Raw genomic sequence first — 16,968 nt, forward strand, 5'->3', positions numbered from 1 at the left:
GCTGGAGATGTGGCTCAGGGATTAACATCCCTGGGTTCAATCCGTCATATGAAAAAAAAAAAAAGATTATCTCATCAGTGGGCTGGGGATTAGCTCAGTGGTAAAGTGCTTGCCTAGCATGTTTGAAGCTGTTTGATTCCCAACATGGTTGTGGGAATCAAACATGCTGGTGGGGGGTTTGAGGGTGGGGGAAGAGAAAGATTATTCCATCAGTGTAGAGATTAATGTGCACAGTAAAACCAGCTTTTAGTAACTTGGAAATATGAATACACCAATAACTTTCTAAAAACAAACTTTGAATATGCTCTGTAAATAAAAACTGGTCAATAGTCAACCACAATATTGGAGAAAAGGAAAAACATTCTTTATTTTTATTTTTATTTATTTATTTTTTAGCAGGGTTTTACCATGTTGCTGAGGCTGGCCTCAAACTTGTGATCATCCTGCCTCAGCCTCTCAGGTAGCTAGGATTACAGGCATGTGCCATGGTGCCTGGTTATTCTGTTTTGTTTCCTAATTTACCAAATCATAGCATATATAGCACCCTTGGCATTACTGATTCTGGACCAGACAATACTTCGTTGTAGGAGGCTGTCTTGTGCCTGCCCTTCACCCACTAGATGCCAGAAGCACCCATCCCTGTCCCCACAGACTTAATCATCAAAAATTATCTGCAAGGCTTGGGATACGGCTCAATGGTAGAACATTTGCCTTTCACATGTGTGAGGCCCTGGGTTTCATCCCCAGCACTGCAACAACAAAACAAACATACAACAACAAAAGAAACTGCAGATATCACCAAATGTCCCCTTGGCTAATAAACTGTCCCCAGTTGAGAACCACTGATATGTAGTATTCTTTTTCTCTTAGCATAGAAATACTACTTTTCCATAATGCTACTCTTTCTTCATAATGAAGAAAAAAATTTTAAGAATACTTAATATTTATGTTTGTCATTAAAGATGAAAAGTGAAGTAATCTGTATGTACAAGATAAAGTAATCTTAGCAAAAGTAGTTTGGAGAAATATGGCTAAACTACCTCACCTAGATTTCTTAATCTTAGACGTAGTTCTTACTTTAGAGAAATGCTAATAATTTAGAGATTTTAATTAAAATGATCTATTGTACTAGTTATAAGAACTTCTGAAAGTCCCAGCCTAAGAGAGAAAAACTGATGTTTGAAAAATTGTTAGCCAAAGGAAGCAATCTGAGAAATATGGGTCTATGCAGTTTACTGGAGACAAAACATTAAACATTCATGAGATGGAGGATGATGTGGTCTATAGCAAGCCTAATCAAATTTGTGTATATTGTATAGTGCACTGTCTTGTAATATTTATTTCCCCAATTGAGACTAAGCAGGCATTTCGAAATTGTGTAATTTTTTTAAAAATTACAATTTTTATTATTGCCACTGTCTTGTCACTTTTTCCATGATGGAGATAATAAAAGGAACAGAAGAACACACTGCTCTGGAGCTAAAGGAAAATGTTAAACAAAAGAACTCTGACTAAAACTCTGTTATATGCTGGCAATGATCATTTATACAGATAGTTCTATAGTGCTACATTCATATATGTAAGGAAGTTTTCTCTAGTTCCAACAACTTTAAATTGAAAAACAAATACTAATTAGTTTTTTTAAATAAAAATATTTCATTGAAAATTGAAAATGAATTAGTTTATCTTTCATAAAGACACTTTGTAGGAAATTTAGGCATATTTTAAAAACTAGACTCATTGTGAGAAAACAAAATAAATTATTCACTACTTGATGATTTAATAAAAAATTCTCTAGTTGTAAATATGCTTCCTAATGAAGGGATTAACTGAGGTGAATCTGTCTAATGAATACCAGCGAGAATAAGAGACCAAGTTAATTTGCCTTCCTGATTTCCCCCGGTTATTAAAGGTAGGGAGCTTGTGTTGTCAGTTCATGAATCTGAAAAGTCTCTGAATCGAGGACAGTCTCATCTCTACCATGGTGTTAATTTGCCCAAATAGTTGCTCTGTGTGAGTATCATGTATGCAGAACCCTATACTCTCCAGTCTGCTTTCAGTCAGTGAAGGTTAAGTATCCAGTTCATAGATTACTCAGATATTTGGTTTCTTCTCCTTCTACCTGCTGCCTGTGCCCTGGCAATTCTCTTGCTTATTTGTATCTCCTTAAAGGGAAATTGCATAAAGACTCTGAAGGAAAGAAAATTCCATTTAGATAATATGGCTACCTTTTAATTCTGGCAAGAGTATTCCTGGGATTAAAAATCAAAGTTAACTGTCAAATTCACAAGCTAGTCCTATGCCAATTAGTAGTTATATCTATATGGCTAAGAAAAGACAATGTACATTTAGGGCAAAGGAAGTAGATCCCCAAAACTTGATTTTAATATAAGCAGTTCAAATTCTGGATTGAAGAGCCAGCTTTACTCCAAAAAGTTATTCATAGACAAAAATACTAAATAAGACATAAAAAATAAAGTGGCTTTCCTGGCAAGGTACAACATGCCAAGCAGGAAAATGCCAAGTAGATGGATATCAACTTAAGAAAATGAGATTTGGTCATTAAATATCAGAGGCATTAGAACCATTGTGTTACACATATTTTATTAGCATTGGATGCACATGATTTAAAATTCTGATTGACAATATTTCAAACTTTTTTTTCAAAAAGTTTAGATGATTATGGTGACAAATTTATCTGTATGACCAATTAATTAAAAAAAAATTTTAGTTATAGACATAATACCTTTATTTTATTTATTTATTTTTATGTGGTACAAAAGATCAAACCCAGGGCCTCACACATGCTAGGCAATTGCTCTACCACTGAGCCACAACTCCAGCCATTTATGACGAATTTAGAATTCTATTTATTCTAATAGTATTTTCAATAGCACAGTTTTACTTCCGTCTTATGTTAGGGGAAACCTGAATAACTTCTCATTTCAGTTATGAGGAATAGAAGCTGGAATGACCAACTGCCTGCTTGACAGCCTTCTTTGGACTGTGCTGGTATAGACAACAGTATCTAGTCCACCTGTCTCCTCACAATTAACTTTTGTCATAACAATAATTTAAATTAATTTAGCTAGTTTACTTACCAATACATCTCCCTTTGTGTACCATGAGCTGATCAGGACTACCCATGCAAAAGTATAGGATTTCACAAGAGCCAGGAGAATCTTCACTACTACATATGGAGTACTGACGTTCTCGCCTTAAAAATAAATTTAGACAATGATTTTTTTCCTTCAAATTAAGATTAACACAGGAAACTCTTAGCCCTCTGTTTTCTCCTGCTTTAGCACATTCACAGTCCAACATCTGTGTCTTGGGAATGGAGGTGAAGAGGCTAATGGGCAAGCTGTTCAACTCGCCCACTTCCCACTATTGCCTTCTCCCCATGAACTCTAGAGAGTCCAGCTCTGTTTTGTTTGTGCTGACCAATATGTGGCTATTTAAATTTAAATTAAATAAAAATTCAATTCAGTGTAGCAACTGCATATAAGTACTCAATCATGACATGTGGCTAGTGGTTACAATATCAGATGGTACAGAAAAATAATATTTCTAGTGATTTAGATTAATCCCACATCTCTTCATTCCCATGTACCTATACATCTGGAGAAAGCTCCAAAACAGGGGGTTTTAGAGCCCTTGCATATTCCTGGTTTCCTATTAGGTCCCAACCATTGAATGCTTATTCATTCTCTCATTTGTCTTTGGTAGATATTCCTTGTCATTTCCTTCCATGACTTCTCCAAAATACTCAAAATTCAATCTCTCCTTTTTAGTTCTTATTTTCCTACTTTTTTTTTTTCCCCTAGATGAGGAGCAATAGCTGGGAAGTTACATTAAAATGAAAAAAAAAAAAAAAAAAAAAAAAAAAAAAGAGGGAGAAGGTTTCATTGAAGAAGTAAGGGAGAGAGTTCTTGATAGTCACTACTGGATACATAAGCAATGCTTTGATGAAATACAAGGAGGCAGCTCTAGAAAGATCACTCTCACATGATCTTGACTTTTATTTTCACTAAGAACCTGATGCAGTGAGGAGTGAAATCCACAATTCCTGTTGTTCCTGTTACTATAAAGTAACCTAGTATCAACACCATTCTTTCTTTTTGGGTTGACGGCTGTAGGGAATGTCTTCAGTTTCATACAACGCAGTCTCCTCTGAGATCTTGGTCCATCGGTTAGCCCTTCTCTCCTGTATGGCTGAACTGCCCCTCCCATTCTCATGCTCCCTTCCCTCAATCCTTGCCATCCACCCACTCCTGTTCTTCATATTTAAACTTCTACACTTGCTATCTTCACTTTTTGCACCTTTTATTTACTCCTTATGCCACTTGCAATGTCAATAAAACTACTACCTTTTTCCCACCCACTCTCAACCTGATTTTATTTTCTCCTTGGTTCTTTGATTATGTTGGTGGCATAGTCATTCATTCTGTCTCCATGGTCAGAAATGGGTAAGCCTCCTTAGTCTCCTAGATTTCTTGAATCTAACAGATCCTAAGTGCCATCCTCTCCTCTCCATTTCCCCTGCCCTATTCAGGTCATTTCAATTTTTCTCCTGGACACAAGCAATACTCCAGTATTACCCATCTCTCTGCTTCTAATCCTATACATCTTTTCCCCAGCCACCCCCCACATTAGTGATAAGATTATGTATTGTGATATAAGACTTTTATGCCCTATATTCTAAGTATCAGGGAATAAGAACACACTGTAATTGTTTAAATTTCTGCTTTTGAAATTATTTGTGCAAACAGGAGCACACTGACATTTATAGAGAAAAGAATAAATGCAAACGTTCAGAATGATATACTAAACTACATAAATTACCCAGAAGCCCCTCTGCGTCAGCTCTGTCCCCTCCAACATATGGTGACAAGATCCATTTTAGTCCAGGTCATCTCAATGCCCTTTAGTTGACAGTGTGTAAATACTTGATTTTAAGGTGCTTTAGAATACTAACCATTCTATTATAACTGGTTCACACAAACACAGTGTTAGAAGTGTTATTAAAAAAGATAATCAGGATTAAGGGAAAATTCAAAAAGCGGAAGTATCAATAAAATGACAAATGTGGCACATGCTACATCAGACAGATGGACAACAAGAATAATTCTGGAGGTTAAAAAGTACATCCACAGAGTTTGGAAAGAAGGCTTTCACTCAAAAAGTTCTGTATGTGTTGGATGCTTCTACTGTTTACTTAAGACTCATCAAGAATGAGGTTTAAAACAACATTTTGGAACCCAATGCATCCACAAGTAAAATGGCTTCTCAGTTCCAGAAGAAATCACTGCCCTAATGCAAACAAACGATGTTTAGAAGCAAGGACACTGATGTCCTCATCAGTGGTCTATTCTGGATATGGAATGGTCATGGGATTTGCCATATGACTAGAAATATCACCCATGTTATCAGCTTTACCAACCAGCAGTACCCAATGTACTAAGGAAAAAATGTTTAAAACAAAATTGCCAAATAATACTAAACATGTCTTATAAAGGATAGAGAAGTTGACATAATTAAAATTTTAGAAGGCTAAACTAAATATAAAGGACCCTGATAACAAAAACAAAAGACAACAAAAAACCCAAAAAACTAAAAAGAAAAAAAGCAGCCAAAAGAGAAGCTGCAATTTGTCAAGTACCAGTTGTTCAGAATCTGGCTGCCATCCAAGAGATTGCTCCACCAACAAAATTTAAGTGTGGAGGTGCTACAGTTTGGATCTGAGATGTCCCCCAAAGGTCCCTGTGGCTTGGTCCCCAGATAGATGCTTTTGGGAGGTGGTAGAACCTTTAAGGTGGGGCCCAGTAGGAGGTCTTCAGGTCACTGAAGGGGACAGTGGGGACTTGGCCCCTTCCTTTCCTTTTATGTCCCAGCCATGAGCTGCTCCACCACATGCTCCTTGCCATGATGTATTGCCTTTCCATAGGCCCCAAACCAATGTAGACTGAAACCTCCAAAACTGAGCCAAATTAAACCTTTCCTCCTTATAAGATGATTATCTTAGGAATTTTGCTCCAGTAACAGAAAGCTAACAACATGAGAGGTTGGGATGGGATGGAGAATCAACTCTCAGACATGTGGAACTGCGGTAGTCTAAACTTCCTGCCAAATTCACTAAGATACTAGAGAAAACTCTAGTTATTATTCGGGGCAGTTTTGAGGAAACAGAATTCCTGATATTGTTTGAAGTCATTCAGTCTATGTCTGCAGGGAACCAACTTGAGAAACAGTAAGCACTGGAGGAACACAGGATTGGAGAGATGTACCAAGGATTCCCTCAGCCATATCCACATTCCCTATATGTTAGTGGTTTCCCAACCTTTGGGGGAGAGTGGAGGAAATCTCATGTCTTATACCCTTAGTTGTCTCCTCTCAGAATGAATGAATAACTAGCAGTTACCATAATTGGTTTGAGAACAGGGTAAACAAAAGTAGGAGATAACCTGATCTTGTTTGATGGTGGAAATAGGGGCAGGGCCTGAGGAGGATTATGTCTACACTTTATAAAAGACAATGACACTGTATTGTCCACTTCAAAATGCTTAATCTTATGTTATTTAACCTTTACCTAAATTTTTTTAAAAAAGCAAATCTGGCAATCCTTCACAACTTGAAGGACACAGAAAATAAAATTCTTCAACAAAGACAAAGATTCAGCAATGAAAAGCTGGGTCAAAGAGCCAGGGCCCTGAGCATCAGGCCTTTAAGTTCTTGTCACCAGAGTAATGCATTTTTTTTTTTTTTTAAACTCTCTCTTGCTTTAAGAAGTAGAAACCTCTGTTTAACAACTGGTATTGGGGATTGAACGAGGGATGCTTTACCCTTTTTATTTTGAGACAAGTCTTGGTAAATTGATTGGGCCTTGCTAAATTTCTGAGACTGACTTCGAATTTGTGATACTCCTGCCTAAGCCCCCTGAGTTGCTGGGATTGCAGGTATGTGCCACCATTCCTGGCAAAACTGATTCTTGATATATCCCACAGATAAAAAAAAAAAAAAGCTGACTTGCTCTGGTTAAGAGGTTGTAGAAACTAAGGGTACAAAAACCACAGTCTCTCCCTTTATTTCTGTTGTTCTTCTCTTGTGTGCCCTCCTTTCCTTTATCAGGTTATTTATTGAACACCTACTATGTATCTACCAGGCACTGAGGAAGACAGATGAGGTCTTTGCTCTCATAAACTTTATATTCTCCAATACAAAAAGCAAACAAATGAGTGAGAATTTCATCTAGTGTAAGTGGTAAGCAGAAAAATTAAACAGGGGTTGGGTGTGTGACTCAGTGGTAGAGAGCTTGCTTAACATGCACAAGGCCCTGGGTTCCATCCCTTTCACCACAAAACCAAATCCAAAACCAACAACAGCAGAAAAACAAACAAAACAAACAAACAAAAAAAAAAAAAAAAAGAAAAAGAAAAAAGAAAGAAAGAAAAATTAAATTAAATAGAGAAGCAGACAATAGGTGCCAAATAGGGAGGGCAGCTCAGGGGAGGCTTCTCTGAGGAGGTCACATTTTAAGAAAGAAGTGAATTAGAAGGAGTAGTCATGCAAAGTGATAGAGTGAAATGTCCTAGGCAGAGTGACAGGCAGAGGCCCTGAGATGGGAAGGTGCTGAGTTTGCTCAAGGGAGAGATGCTGGGAGGCGAGGGAGGGAAGAGTGGTGGGAAACCAGATGCTAAAACCACTCACATCTTTACTGCAGTTTCCCTACTGTCCATTCTCCATTTGTGGCCAGGAAGAACAGTATACTAATGTTTTAGTCAGCTTTTTTTGCTGACATAACTAAAAGATCTGACCAGAACAATTTTAGAGAAGGAACAGTTTATTTGAGAGCTCACAGTTTCAGTGGTCTCAGTCCATAGACAGCCAGCTCCATTCCTTGGGGCTCAAGGTGAGGCAGAACATCATGGCAGAAGAGAAGGGCAGAGGGAAGCAGCTCACATGATGATCAGGAAGCAGAGAGAGAGAGACTCCACTTGCCAGATAAAAAATAAACACCCCACAGACATGCCTCCATGCCCACTTCCTCCAGCCATGCCCTACCCGCCTTTAGTCACCACACAGTTAATCCCATCAGGGGATTAAATCACTGACTGGGTTAAGACTCTCATAACCCAATAATTTCTCCTCTAAACCTTCTTGTATTGTCCCACACATGAGCTTTTGGGGACACTCACATCCAAACCATAACAACCATTTTCTCTGTATTTAGTCCTGAGTAAAATCTCTAAAGCTGCTCATTACATCTTTTTTGACCCAACCTGGTCAACAAAGCCCTCTGTGAACTGCCTGCCTGACCCTTCCTGAACTACTCTCTCTATGCCCACTAATTCTAACCTTATTGTCCTGCTTAATGACCTTTGAGCACGACAGACCTGTGCCAGCCTCAGATAAGTCACATCAGCTGTTTTCCCTCTGATCTTGGTGTGGCTGGCTCCCTCTCACTTTCCAGAACTAGAATCCCCCAATCCAAAGCCACTTTGGATCCAAACTTTGTATTGTTTTCCTCCAAACATTCTAAAATGGCCATCAGCTTTTCTTTAATACAGGCCTATTTTTAAAAAATTTTTAGTTGTAAATGGACACAATACCTTTATTTTATTTTTTTAATATGGTGCTGAGGATTGAACCCAGTGCCTCACACACGCTAGGCAAGCACCTACCACTGAGCCATAATCCCAGCCCCTACAAGTTGTTTTAATCCTATAGCTTTCATCCTCCCAGATCAGAAATCTCAGGGATTTACCTAGATCTTCCTGAAGAGTTTGTCCGGTGTTTACCATTTCCTACAAAATCGGGAGAGCCTCCATGTAGCACAGCGACTGTTCTGTGTCCTCCAGGGTCTTTCTTAGAGGTATGGTCTTGGTTTGACAAATTAGCAATTTCCAAACGTTCCTAGAAAAAAGAAAAGATAACCTATTTTAAATGTAAATCATATATGGAAGACAAGCATGGTGTGACATTATCAATTCAGTATGGAATGCAAATTTTATTTAAGTTGAGTGCTTACAAGTATAATAAAGCTGAACTCAACTTTTAAAAATTTAAAGCCCAAACATGCATTGAGTAAAGAACTGAAGTTCATGTTATGGTTTTAAGAGAATTTTATAAATGAAAATGTTTAGAATTTTAGAATAAGCATAAAAAATTAGGAAGAGGAACAAGAGGAGATGAACAGAAGAAGAGGGGATTCAAAGATAATGCAAAGAGTGGCTGGCAGGAAGGCAGATCAGACACCGGATGGGAGAGTTGGTGGAAAACAGAAATCATCTTAGACTTATGCTCAGCTTTCTACTTTCACATAGGACAGTACCTCTGTTTATGGGAAGAATCACATGAGACAGAAAGGAAGGCATTACTAATCCTGTTTTTAAGAGATAAGGAAAGTGAGTGAGAGATGAGGAAAGTTGCAGGGAGGCTGTAAGACAGTGAAAGCTTGGAACCAGGTGTTGCTTATTAGTATATTAGTACCTCTTCCCAGTGTCCCTTAAGTTAAATGCCATACTCCTAAGAAAGACAATGAGCAGCTGGGCGTGATGGTGCAGCTCAGGAGGCTGAAGCAAGAGTATCTCAACTTCCAGGTCAGCCTCACCAACTTAGCCAGGCCCTGTCTCAGTATAAAAGAGCTGGGGACTTTGTGGCTCAGTGGGTTTATTAAACATCCCTGGGTTCAATTTTTCTGGTACTTAAAAAAAAAAAAAAAAAAGGAAAAAATGAGCAAAATTTTCTCTGGATTTCTCTAAACATGTATACCTTGTTTTTTGGGTCTGAGCTGGAATCAGGGAAAATAAAGAAAAAGCACTTTATCCTTTTCCACCACTGACTTTTAAACCTGTTCTGCCAATCATTCTTTTCCACCACTGAATGAAATCTCTAATACATGCATATTGTTTCCATTCACTCTTCAGTATGAACAAATATTTTCTAGGTATTAAGAATTCCAGTTCTGTTGGGACTAATGACACGTTAACTAACTCAGGCTGACTTACTCCCTGGCGAGTGAGCAAGATCAAGGCCTCAAAGGTGATTTCAAAGGTTCATGTCGATAAACTGGACCACCGTCAGGGATTGGTTAACAACAGTTCCGCTAACGTGATCAGCTCATGCTTGCCATATAGTCCTATGGGACTCTCACCTGCTTGAACCTCCCATGCCTTGCTGACCTTTAAGCTGATTGGTTCCCGCCTAGCCTCCGCCCTACATAAAAGCTCTGTGATTTCCTCAATAAACGAGATTCCTGCTGTGCCTAGTGCGCTGACAGACCTCCGGGCTCTGGTGTGTTTCCTTTGCCACTGACACTCATCATCTCATCATCCTGCTCGCCCCGTATTTTCCTCAGGCGGGCCCTGAGGAGGTACATCAGACCTTGTTGCCCAACAGGGAACAACATAGTTTGGGTTAATTAACAAAGCTTCAATCTCCTTGTCCTTTACTGTAATTCTAAAAGCTTAAATCATCTACAGCTGATATAACTTTAAATTTTGGCACCTATTTGGAGAATCTAAAATATACAATAAATTTAACTTTGGGGATTTTTTTTCTAAGCTTTACTATTTATAGAAATATGGAAGGAAAAAATAACATCAATGGAAATAAACACATTTTATGTTTAACAAAATGTAAATTATCTTAGTATAGCAGAATTGATAGAGTACCTGCTTAGCCATTTCTTTCCTTTTTTTCTCTTCTTTGATCTCTTCTTTCCTTCTCTGAATCTCATGAAGGATTTCACGCTTCTGAAACAAATCAAACCACCATCAGATGTCAATCTTTCAAATAAATACATAATATGTGTCAATTCTAAAACTATAGATTTCTGGCTTGAATTTCAATGTAACTTAAGCCCTTTTCTTCTAAGAGATCTGAATATAGAGAACCTTAGTACAAAATGCAGGTCCATCAGTTTTGTCTGAGATCTTAAGCAGTTAGCTTCCCAGCTGAGGTTTTAAGACTGTGAGGAAAACATTATTTTCCATTCTTTTCATCTTCATGTAGAGGGACTTTTACTATGGCAACACTGCTGAATTCTCCCATCTCCCCTCCTCTGATATCCACCTATCTGCAGGGTATAAGAACTATAGCGTCTCTGCCTAGGGTCTGGGGCTCAACACCTGGGTCTGGGTGATGATGGCCCAGGTATCACACCTGCATTTTCCATAAGTCTTTTGGTATGAAAAGTGGTACTTTGATATCCACTCATTTTTATTAGTTCCCTAAAATTCCAAAGTATCAAAAGTACCAAGATACCAGAAACTAAAATCGCAATAAGATGTAAGAACATACCTCAAACTAATAGGTAGTTACAGTAACATACCAAAACAAGCGTGTTAGCTAAATATCCATTATCCTCTAATAATATGAAACTGTACACTCTAAGTGATGACCAGACTACACAATTTAATAGGAGATCATCAGTAACAAAATAGAGGAATCCACAAAAACACAGTGATAACATAAGCACAGAATGAAGCAGAAAAAAAACAAAAAAAACACCTAGACACAAGAATCAACAGAAGCAACTGTAAGTAGTACTAGGTACAAGAACAAAACAAGAACACTTCACCAAGAGATAAAAATAAATGTAGATGGGAATTCTGGATGGGAAGTCTAAATAGTCAAGATGTTAATTCTTCCTAGATAAATATGTAAGTTTAGCACAATTTCAATCAAAATCCCAGAGGGTTTCTTTTGTTTTGACTTTGAGAAAGCAATTCTACAGTTCATCTGAAAGAATAAATGGGTGAAATACCAGTATGGTAGCACATGCCTGTAATTCCAGAGACTTGGGAGGATGAAGCAGGAGAATTCCAAATTCAAGGCCAGCTTTAGCAACTTAGCAAGACCTTGTCACAAAATGTAAAGGGCCAAGGATGTTGTTCAGTGACACAGTACCTCTAAGTTCAATCCCCAGTACTGTTAAATAAATAAATAAATAAATGAACAAACAAACAAATAAATAAATAAATGGATGGGTTAGAATGTTTGAGAAAAAAGAATAATGGAAGATGAAATGGATAGGGATAGGCAGGTTTGTCAAGATATTCTAGCATTCAACAGATACAGTAACTTAGAGTGTGTAAAGACTCAGGAAAAAAACCAAAACAGATGGATCGAACAAAATAGATAATTTACCAACAGAATCTAGTACAGATAAATAGTTAAACTACCAAGGAGCAATTATGACTCACTTAATAAAGAATGATTATTCAATAAATGTGTTAAGAAAATATCCGGGAAAAAAATAAACAGGCTCTCCTTTTTATAATCTGCACCAAAATAAGTTCTGAATAAATTGTTCAAAGGGCTAAATAGAAAAAAAAATTGAGTTAAAATCAAAAAGGAAAATTTTTTTCCATTTTTTTATGTTTACTCCAAAACTTGTATCTTCTTTATCATTTGGGGTAGAGGTTCAAAACTTCTTTCTTTTTTTTATTGTTTGTTCATTTAGTTCTACATGACAGTAGAATGCATTTTGACTCATTGTACACAAATGGAGTACAACTTTTCATTTCTCTAGTTGTACACCAAGTAGTCACACCATTCGTGTAAATCATATATGTACATAGGGTAATGTTAGTCTCATTCCATCATCTTTCCTTTCCCCTGCCCTTCTCTTCCCCTCCCCTCATTTCCCTCTACACGATCCAAAAAGGAAATTTAGAGGCATATATCATCTTAGACTTGAAAAACTTTTTAAGGTAAGCAGTGAGTTAATAACCTCATGGAAATAGATTTAAGAAAATAAAAAATGGCTAATGAACACAAAAAACAGTTTCATTTCTGGCTTTTGCTACTCCTCAGGGCATGAGAGATTGTCTCTCACAAGAAAGAGGAAAACAGCCTCAAATTTGGTGGATTTCTGTACATCTTGGCAAGCTCAGAAAACCACAAGAATAAACCCAGTTAAACAGCCTCCTTCCTCTTTCAGCCTTTTCTTTTTTAGATCTGAACTAAGGTTTCTGAGGGTAGAATTTATGCAGAGTATTTCTCAGTTACTTTTAGGACCTCCTCTCACAGGAATCCACGTTTTTTGAGTCAAAGAGTGAGCAAAATTTACAGATTCATTTTTAGGTAGAGACAGACTAAAGACCTAGGAAGCTTGCTGGCCTCCAGGCTGGGGTCAGTGCTCAAAAGTGGTGGGGACAGGGTCTTACCTCTTGCTCCTCTTTCCGCTTGGCCTCCAAAAGCCTCTGTTGCTCCTCCTGAGCCCGCCTTTCCAGCATTTCTTCATGGAAAGACTTAGGAGGGGGCTTGTTATGCTCACTGAGAAAGGACTGCACATAGTAAGCCAGTTCAAATATCATCACCTAAACATGTCAACAAAAAGCATCCACAAATGATCAAATCATGGGGAAAATGTCCCCCAAAATGACAGGCTACCAAATAGCAAACCAAGCTGGCAATCAGAGACACACTAATGATATGGTTATTCAGTTCACTACCACACATTCTGAATTAGGTGTCTGATGTGATCACAGCAGGACAAGCTTCAAAAGGGCTCAATGAATTGAGTTGTGATCAAGACAATCACCAACTAGATAAAAAACTTTTCTCTTTTGTAGGCCTACTGAAATTTATTGACATTTTCTGTATAAGAAGTTCAATGAAATATTTTTCAGTACAAATAAATCAGATAATGTATTTAAAACTACATGAAAGTAAAAGCATACTGAAGATATTCTATTGGGTATACAGAGGCAAATATTTTTTTTTATTGTAAACAAATGGGATACATGTTGTTTTTCTGTTTGTACATGGAGTAAAGGCATACCATTTGTGTAATCATAAATTTACATAGGGTAATGTTGTTTGATTCATTCTGTTATTTTTTCCCTTCCCCCCACTCCTCCCACCCTTCTTTTCCCTCTATACAGTCCTTCCTTCCTCCATTCTTGCCCACCTCCCTAACCCTAACTCTAACCCCAACACTAACCCCTCCCACCCCCCATTATGTGTCATCATCCACTTATCAGCGAGATCATTCGTCCTTTGGTTTTTTGAGATTGGCTTATCTCACTTAGCATGATATTCTCCATCCATTTGCCTGCAAATGCCATAATTTTATCATTCTTTATGGCTGAGTAAATATTCCATTGTATATATATACCACATTTTCTTTATCCATTCATCAATTGAAGGACATCTAGGTTGGTTCCACAATCTGGCTATTGTGAATTGAGCAGCTATGAACATTGATGTGGCTGTATCTCTGTAGTATGCTGATTTTAAGTCCTTTGGGTATAGGCCAAGGAGTGGGATAGCTGGGTCAAATGGTGGTTCCATTCCAAGTTTTCTAAGGAATCTCCACACTGCTTTCCAGATGGCTGCACTCAGAGGCAAATATTTAAAGGGTTCACTATCTTCCTGCTTGTAATGGATCAGGTCAATACTTAAACAGTGTTTCATCTAGGCTGGGGCTGTACCTCAGTGGTAGAGCACTTGCCTCGCATGTGCGAGGCACTGGGTTGGATCCACAGCACCACATAAAAATAAATAAATAAAGACATTGTGTACATATACAACTAAAAAAAAAAATATTTCATCCCCACTTAGGGAATCATTCACAGATATAGTCAAGAAGAAAAAGCCATCCTTCTCCACTGGACATTCTCAAGAAGCCTTTCTCTCCCACCTCTAGGCTAAGTCATAATCATACTAGGTTGGTAAATGGATAGACTCTGGGGCTCTGAGAACTTACACTGATTCTTCAGCCCCAGAGCAAAGAATTTCAAACTTTTGCAGGTGAGGAACACATCAATGAAATTTTTTATTTCTCAATTACAATGAAAGAATTTATAATTTTTAAAGTTTTATTATATGCTGAAAACATATAATAAAAAAGTTTCTAAAGGAACCTAATATGGTGGTAAATAATAGCAGAAGTTACTGTATATGAGAATAGAAAGTGGGTTCATTTAGTACTCTACCTTTCTTTCAGGGAGTGAATGCCAAGAAGCTATAGCTCCTGTGGGGTAAAGTTAACACATTTTATTATTATTATTATTATATCAGAAGTTGTGGTATTTACTGGATATATATTGATATAGAGTTGAAAAACTCATCCAAGGTCTAAGAGATAAGTACTTCTAAGGAAAGTTCTTCCAAGGAAAGCTGGAAAAACCAGGAAGGTCTATTATATTAAAGAGAAACCATTTTCAAACCAGAAAGGAGTAGGAGTCACACCCTGGAGGGTCTTTCTTTTACTGATTTAATTTGCTAGCACTTTTTTCTATACAAATAGCTCTGATAAAGTTTATAAGACAGGAAGAAAATAACTATCCAAACTCTGACTCCCTCCACACTACATGGTTCATGGTTTGCCTCAGGTCTCTGCCCGGAACCCAGATGCCTCTCCTGAAGGACTGCTCCTTTGTAAACTTTATCTACTCCACCATCCTGCTCCAGACCCTTCACCATAATTTTTCCCCATAGCACTTAGTGTCACCTGATTTACTACACTGTCATTAGATTGCTTTCTGTCTGCTGCCCTCACAGAGTGTCCAAGTGTTTTCTCAGAGCTGAGATGGTGCCTGGCACATGGTAGACAGGTAATAAATATTTGTTGCATGAATTAATTTAAAAAATGAATTTGACTTTGCTTACTTAAAAAAATAGAGAATAAGGTACACTTAAATTTACTTTTATAAGATGGATGAATAAAGAGCTGCTATATAGATTAAAAATGATTCAGAGGCAAACTGGAGGTGCTGAAAAACACGTTTTGGAATGCCTATTCCTCCCATTCACATAATTAAATGACTCATTATTTTAATAGCTAGTTATCAGCAAGTGCCATACCACAATGAATCTCTAAGCCATACTTTAATACCTAATTATACTTTATTTTACTTGAAAATAAAAACAACTTCTTCAGAATTATGTGCATTTTAGATTTCCCAGTTCTTCAGATTCAATGGAAACAAACATTAGACAAACAAGAATAGCAATTTGCAGGATACATTCCTATGTTTAGTGCCCTTTCCAATCTTATTACATGAGGAAGTTGCAGATGAGTACTGATGTTTTTTTAAGTTGTGGCAAAATATACATAATATTTACCATCTGCAACATTAAGTGTACATTCAGTAATAAGTGCATTTACAATGTTGTATTACCATCTTCAACAACCATCTCCAAAACTTCATCTTTCCAAACTGAAACTCTGTACCCCTTAAACAACCGTCCAATTCTTCCTCCCTTCCACCCCTAGCAACCACTTTCTGTCTCTATAAATCTAAGAATCTCATATAAGTAGAATCATACAGAGTTTGTCTTCTTGTGACTAGCTTACTTCACTTTGTGCTAACAGCAAATGTCAGAATTTTCTTCCTCTTTAAGCTGAATAACACTCTAATGCATTTTGATCTTCTTTCTCCTGGGCTATATATGGTATGATACTCTCTTGTAATGTTGGGCAGTGATGGCCAGTTGTAGCTCCCAAGCTACGTGATGGGGGAGAAGGGAAAACTACGGATACTCTACAGTATACTGTGTTGCTACACTATGATGTTCAGTAGGTTAGGTATATTAAATGAATTTTTGACTTAACAATAAGTTTATTAGGATGGACCCCATCATATGTTAAGGAGCATCTATATATGAATATTTATAGCAACTTCATTTGCAGTAGCTCAAAACTGTTAAGAATCCAGATGTTTTTCATCTGGTGAATGGTTAAAGAAAGTGCTACATCCTTACCAAGGAATACTACTCAGCAATAAAAAGTAACAGCTTCTGATACATGTAACAAACTGGATGGATCATCAGAGAATTGTACTAGGAGAAAAAAGCCAATCTCAAAAGGTTACACATTATATGTAACATTCTTAAAATGTCAAAAGTATAGAAATAAAGATCAAATTGGCTGGTCAGGAGTGAAGGAGAGGGTGAGTGGGATATAGGGGAAGTACAAATTGGCAACATGAAAGATCTTTGGGGAGATGGACTTAT

The 16,968-nt window shown here is 37.4% G+C and overlaps 1 protein-coding gene across 3 annotated transcripts in view; it reads right to left on the minus strand.

Annotated features, from left to right (window-relative positions):
* The window catches only part of Eif2ak4 (eukaryotic translation initiation factor 2 alpha kinase 4), a 110,216-nt gene that overhangs the window by 74,552 nt on the left and 18,696 nt on the right, over positions 1-16,968 (minus strand). For 2 of the 3 annotated variants that reach the window (XR_007107016.1, XM_047539121.1), the window contains exons 4-7: positions 13,173-13,325; positions 10,674-10,754; positions 8,765-8,913; positions 3,102-3,217 (exon numbers count right to left, since the gene is read on the minus strand). Coding sequence is in view for 2 of the 3 variants with exons in the window: in XM_047539121.1 (XP_047395077.1) it covers positions 3,102-3,217; positions 8,765-8,913; positions 10,674-10,754; positions 13,173-13,325 (499 nt within the window). In the remaining variant the exon portion in view is untranslated. The remainder of the gene's footprint in view (positions 1-3,101; positions 3,218-8,764; positions 8,914-10,673; positions 10,755-13,172; positions 13,326-16,968) is intronic. The other variant, XM_047539122.1, reaches the window with a different exon arrangement.

Source organism: Sciurus carolinensis, chromosome 2 (genome assembly GCF_902686445.1).
Source record: "Sciurus carolinensis chromosome 2, mSciCar1.2, whole genome shotgun sequence".
NCBI classification, from domain to species: domain Eukaryota; kingdom Metazoa; phylum Chordata; class Mammalia; order Rodentia; family Sciuridae; genus Sciurus; species Sciurus carolinensis.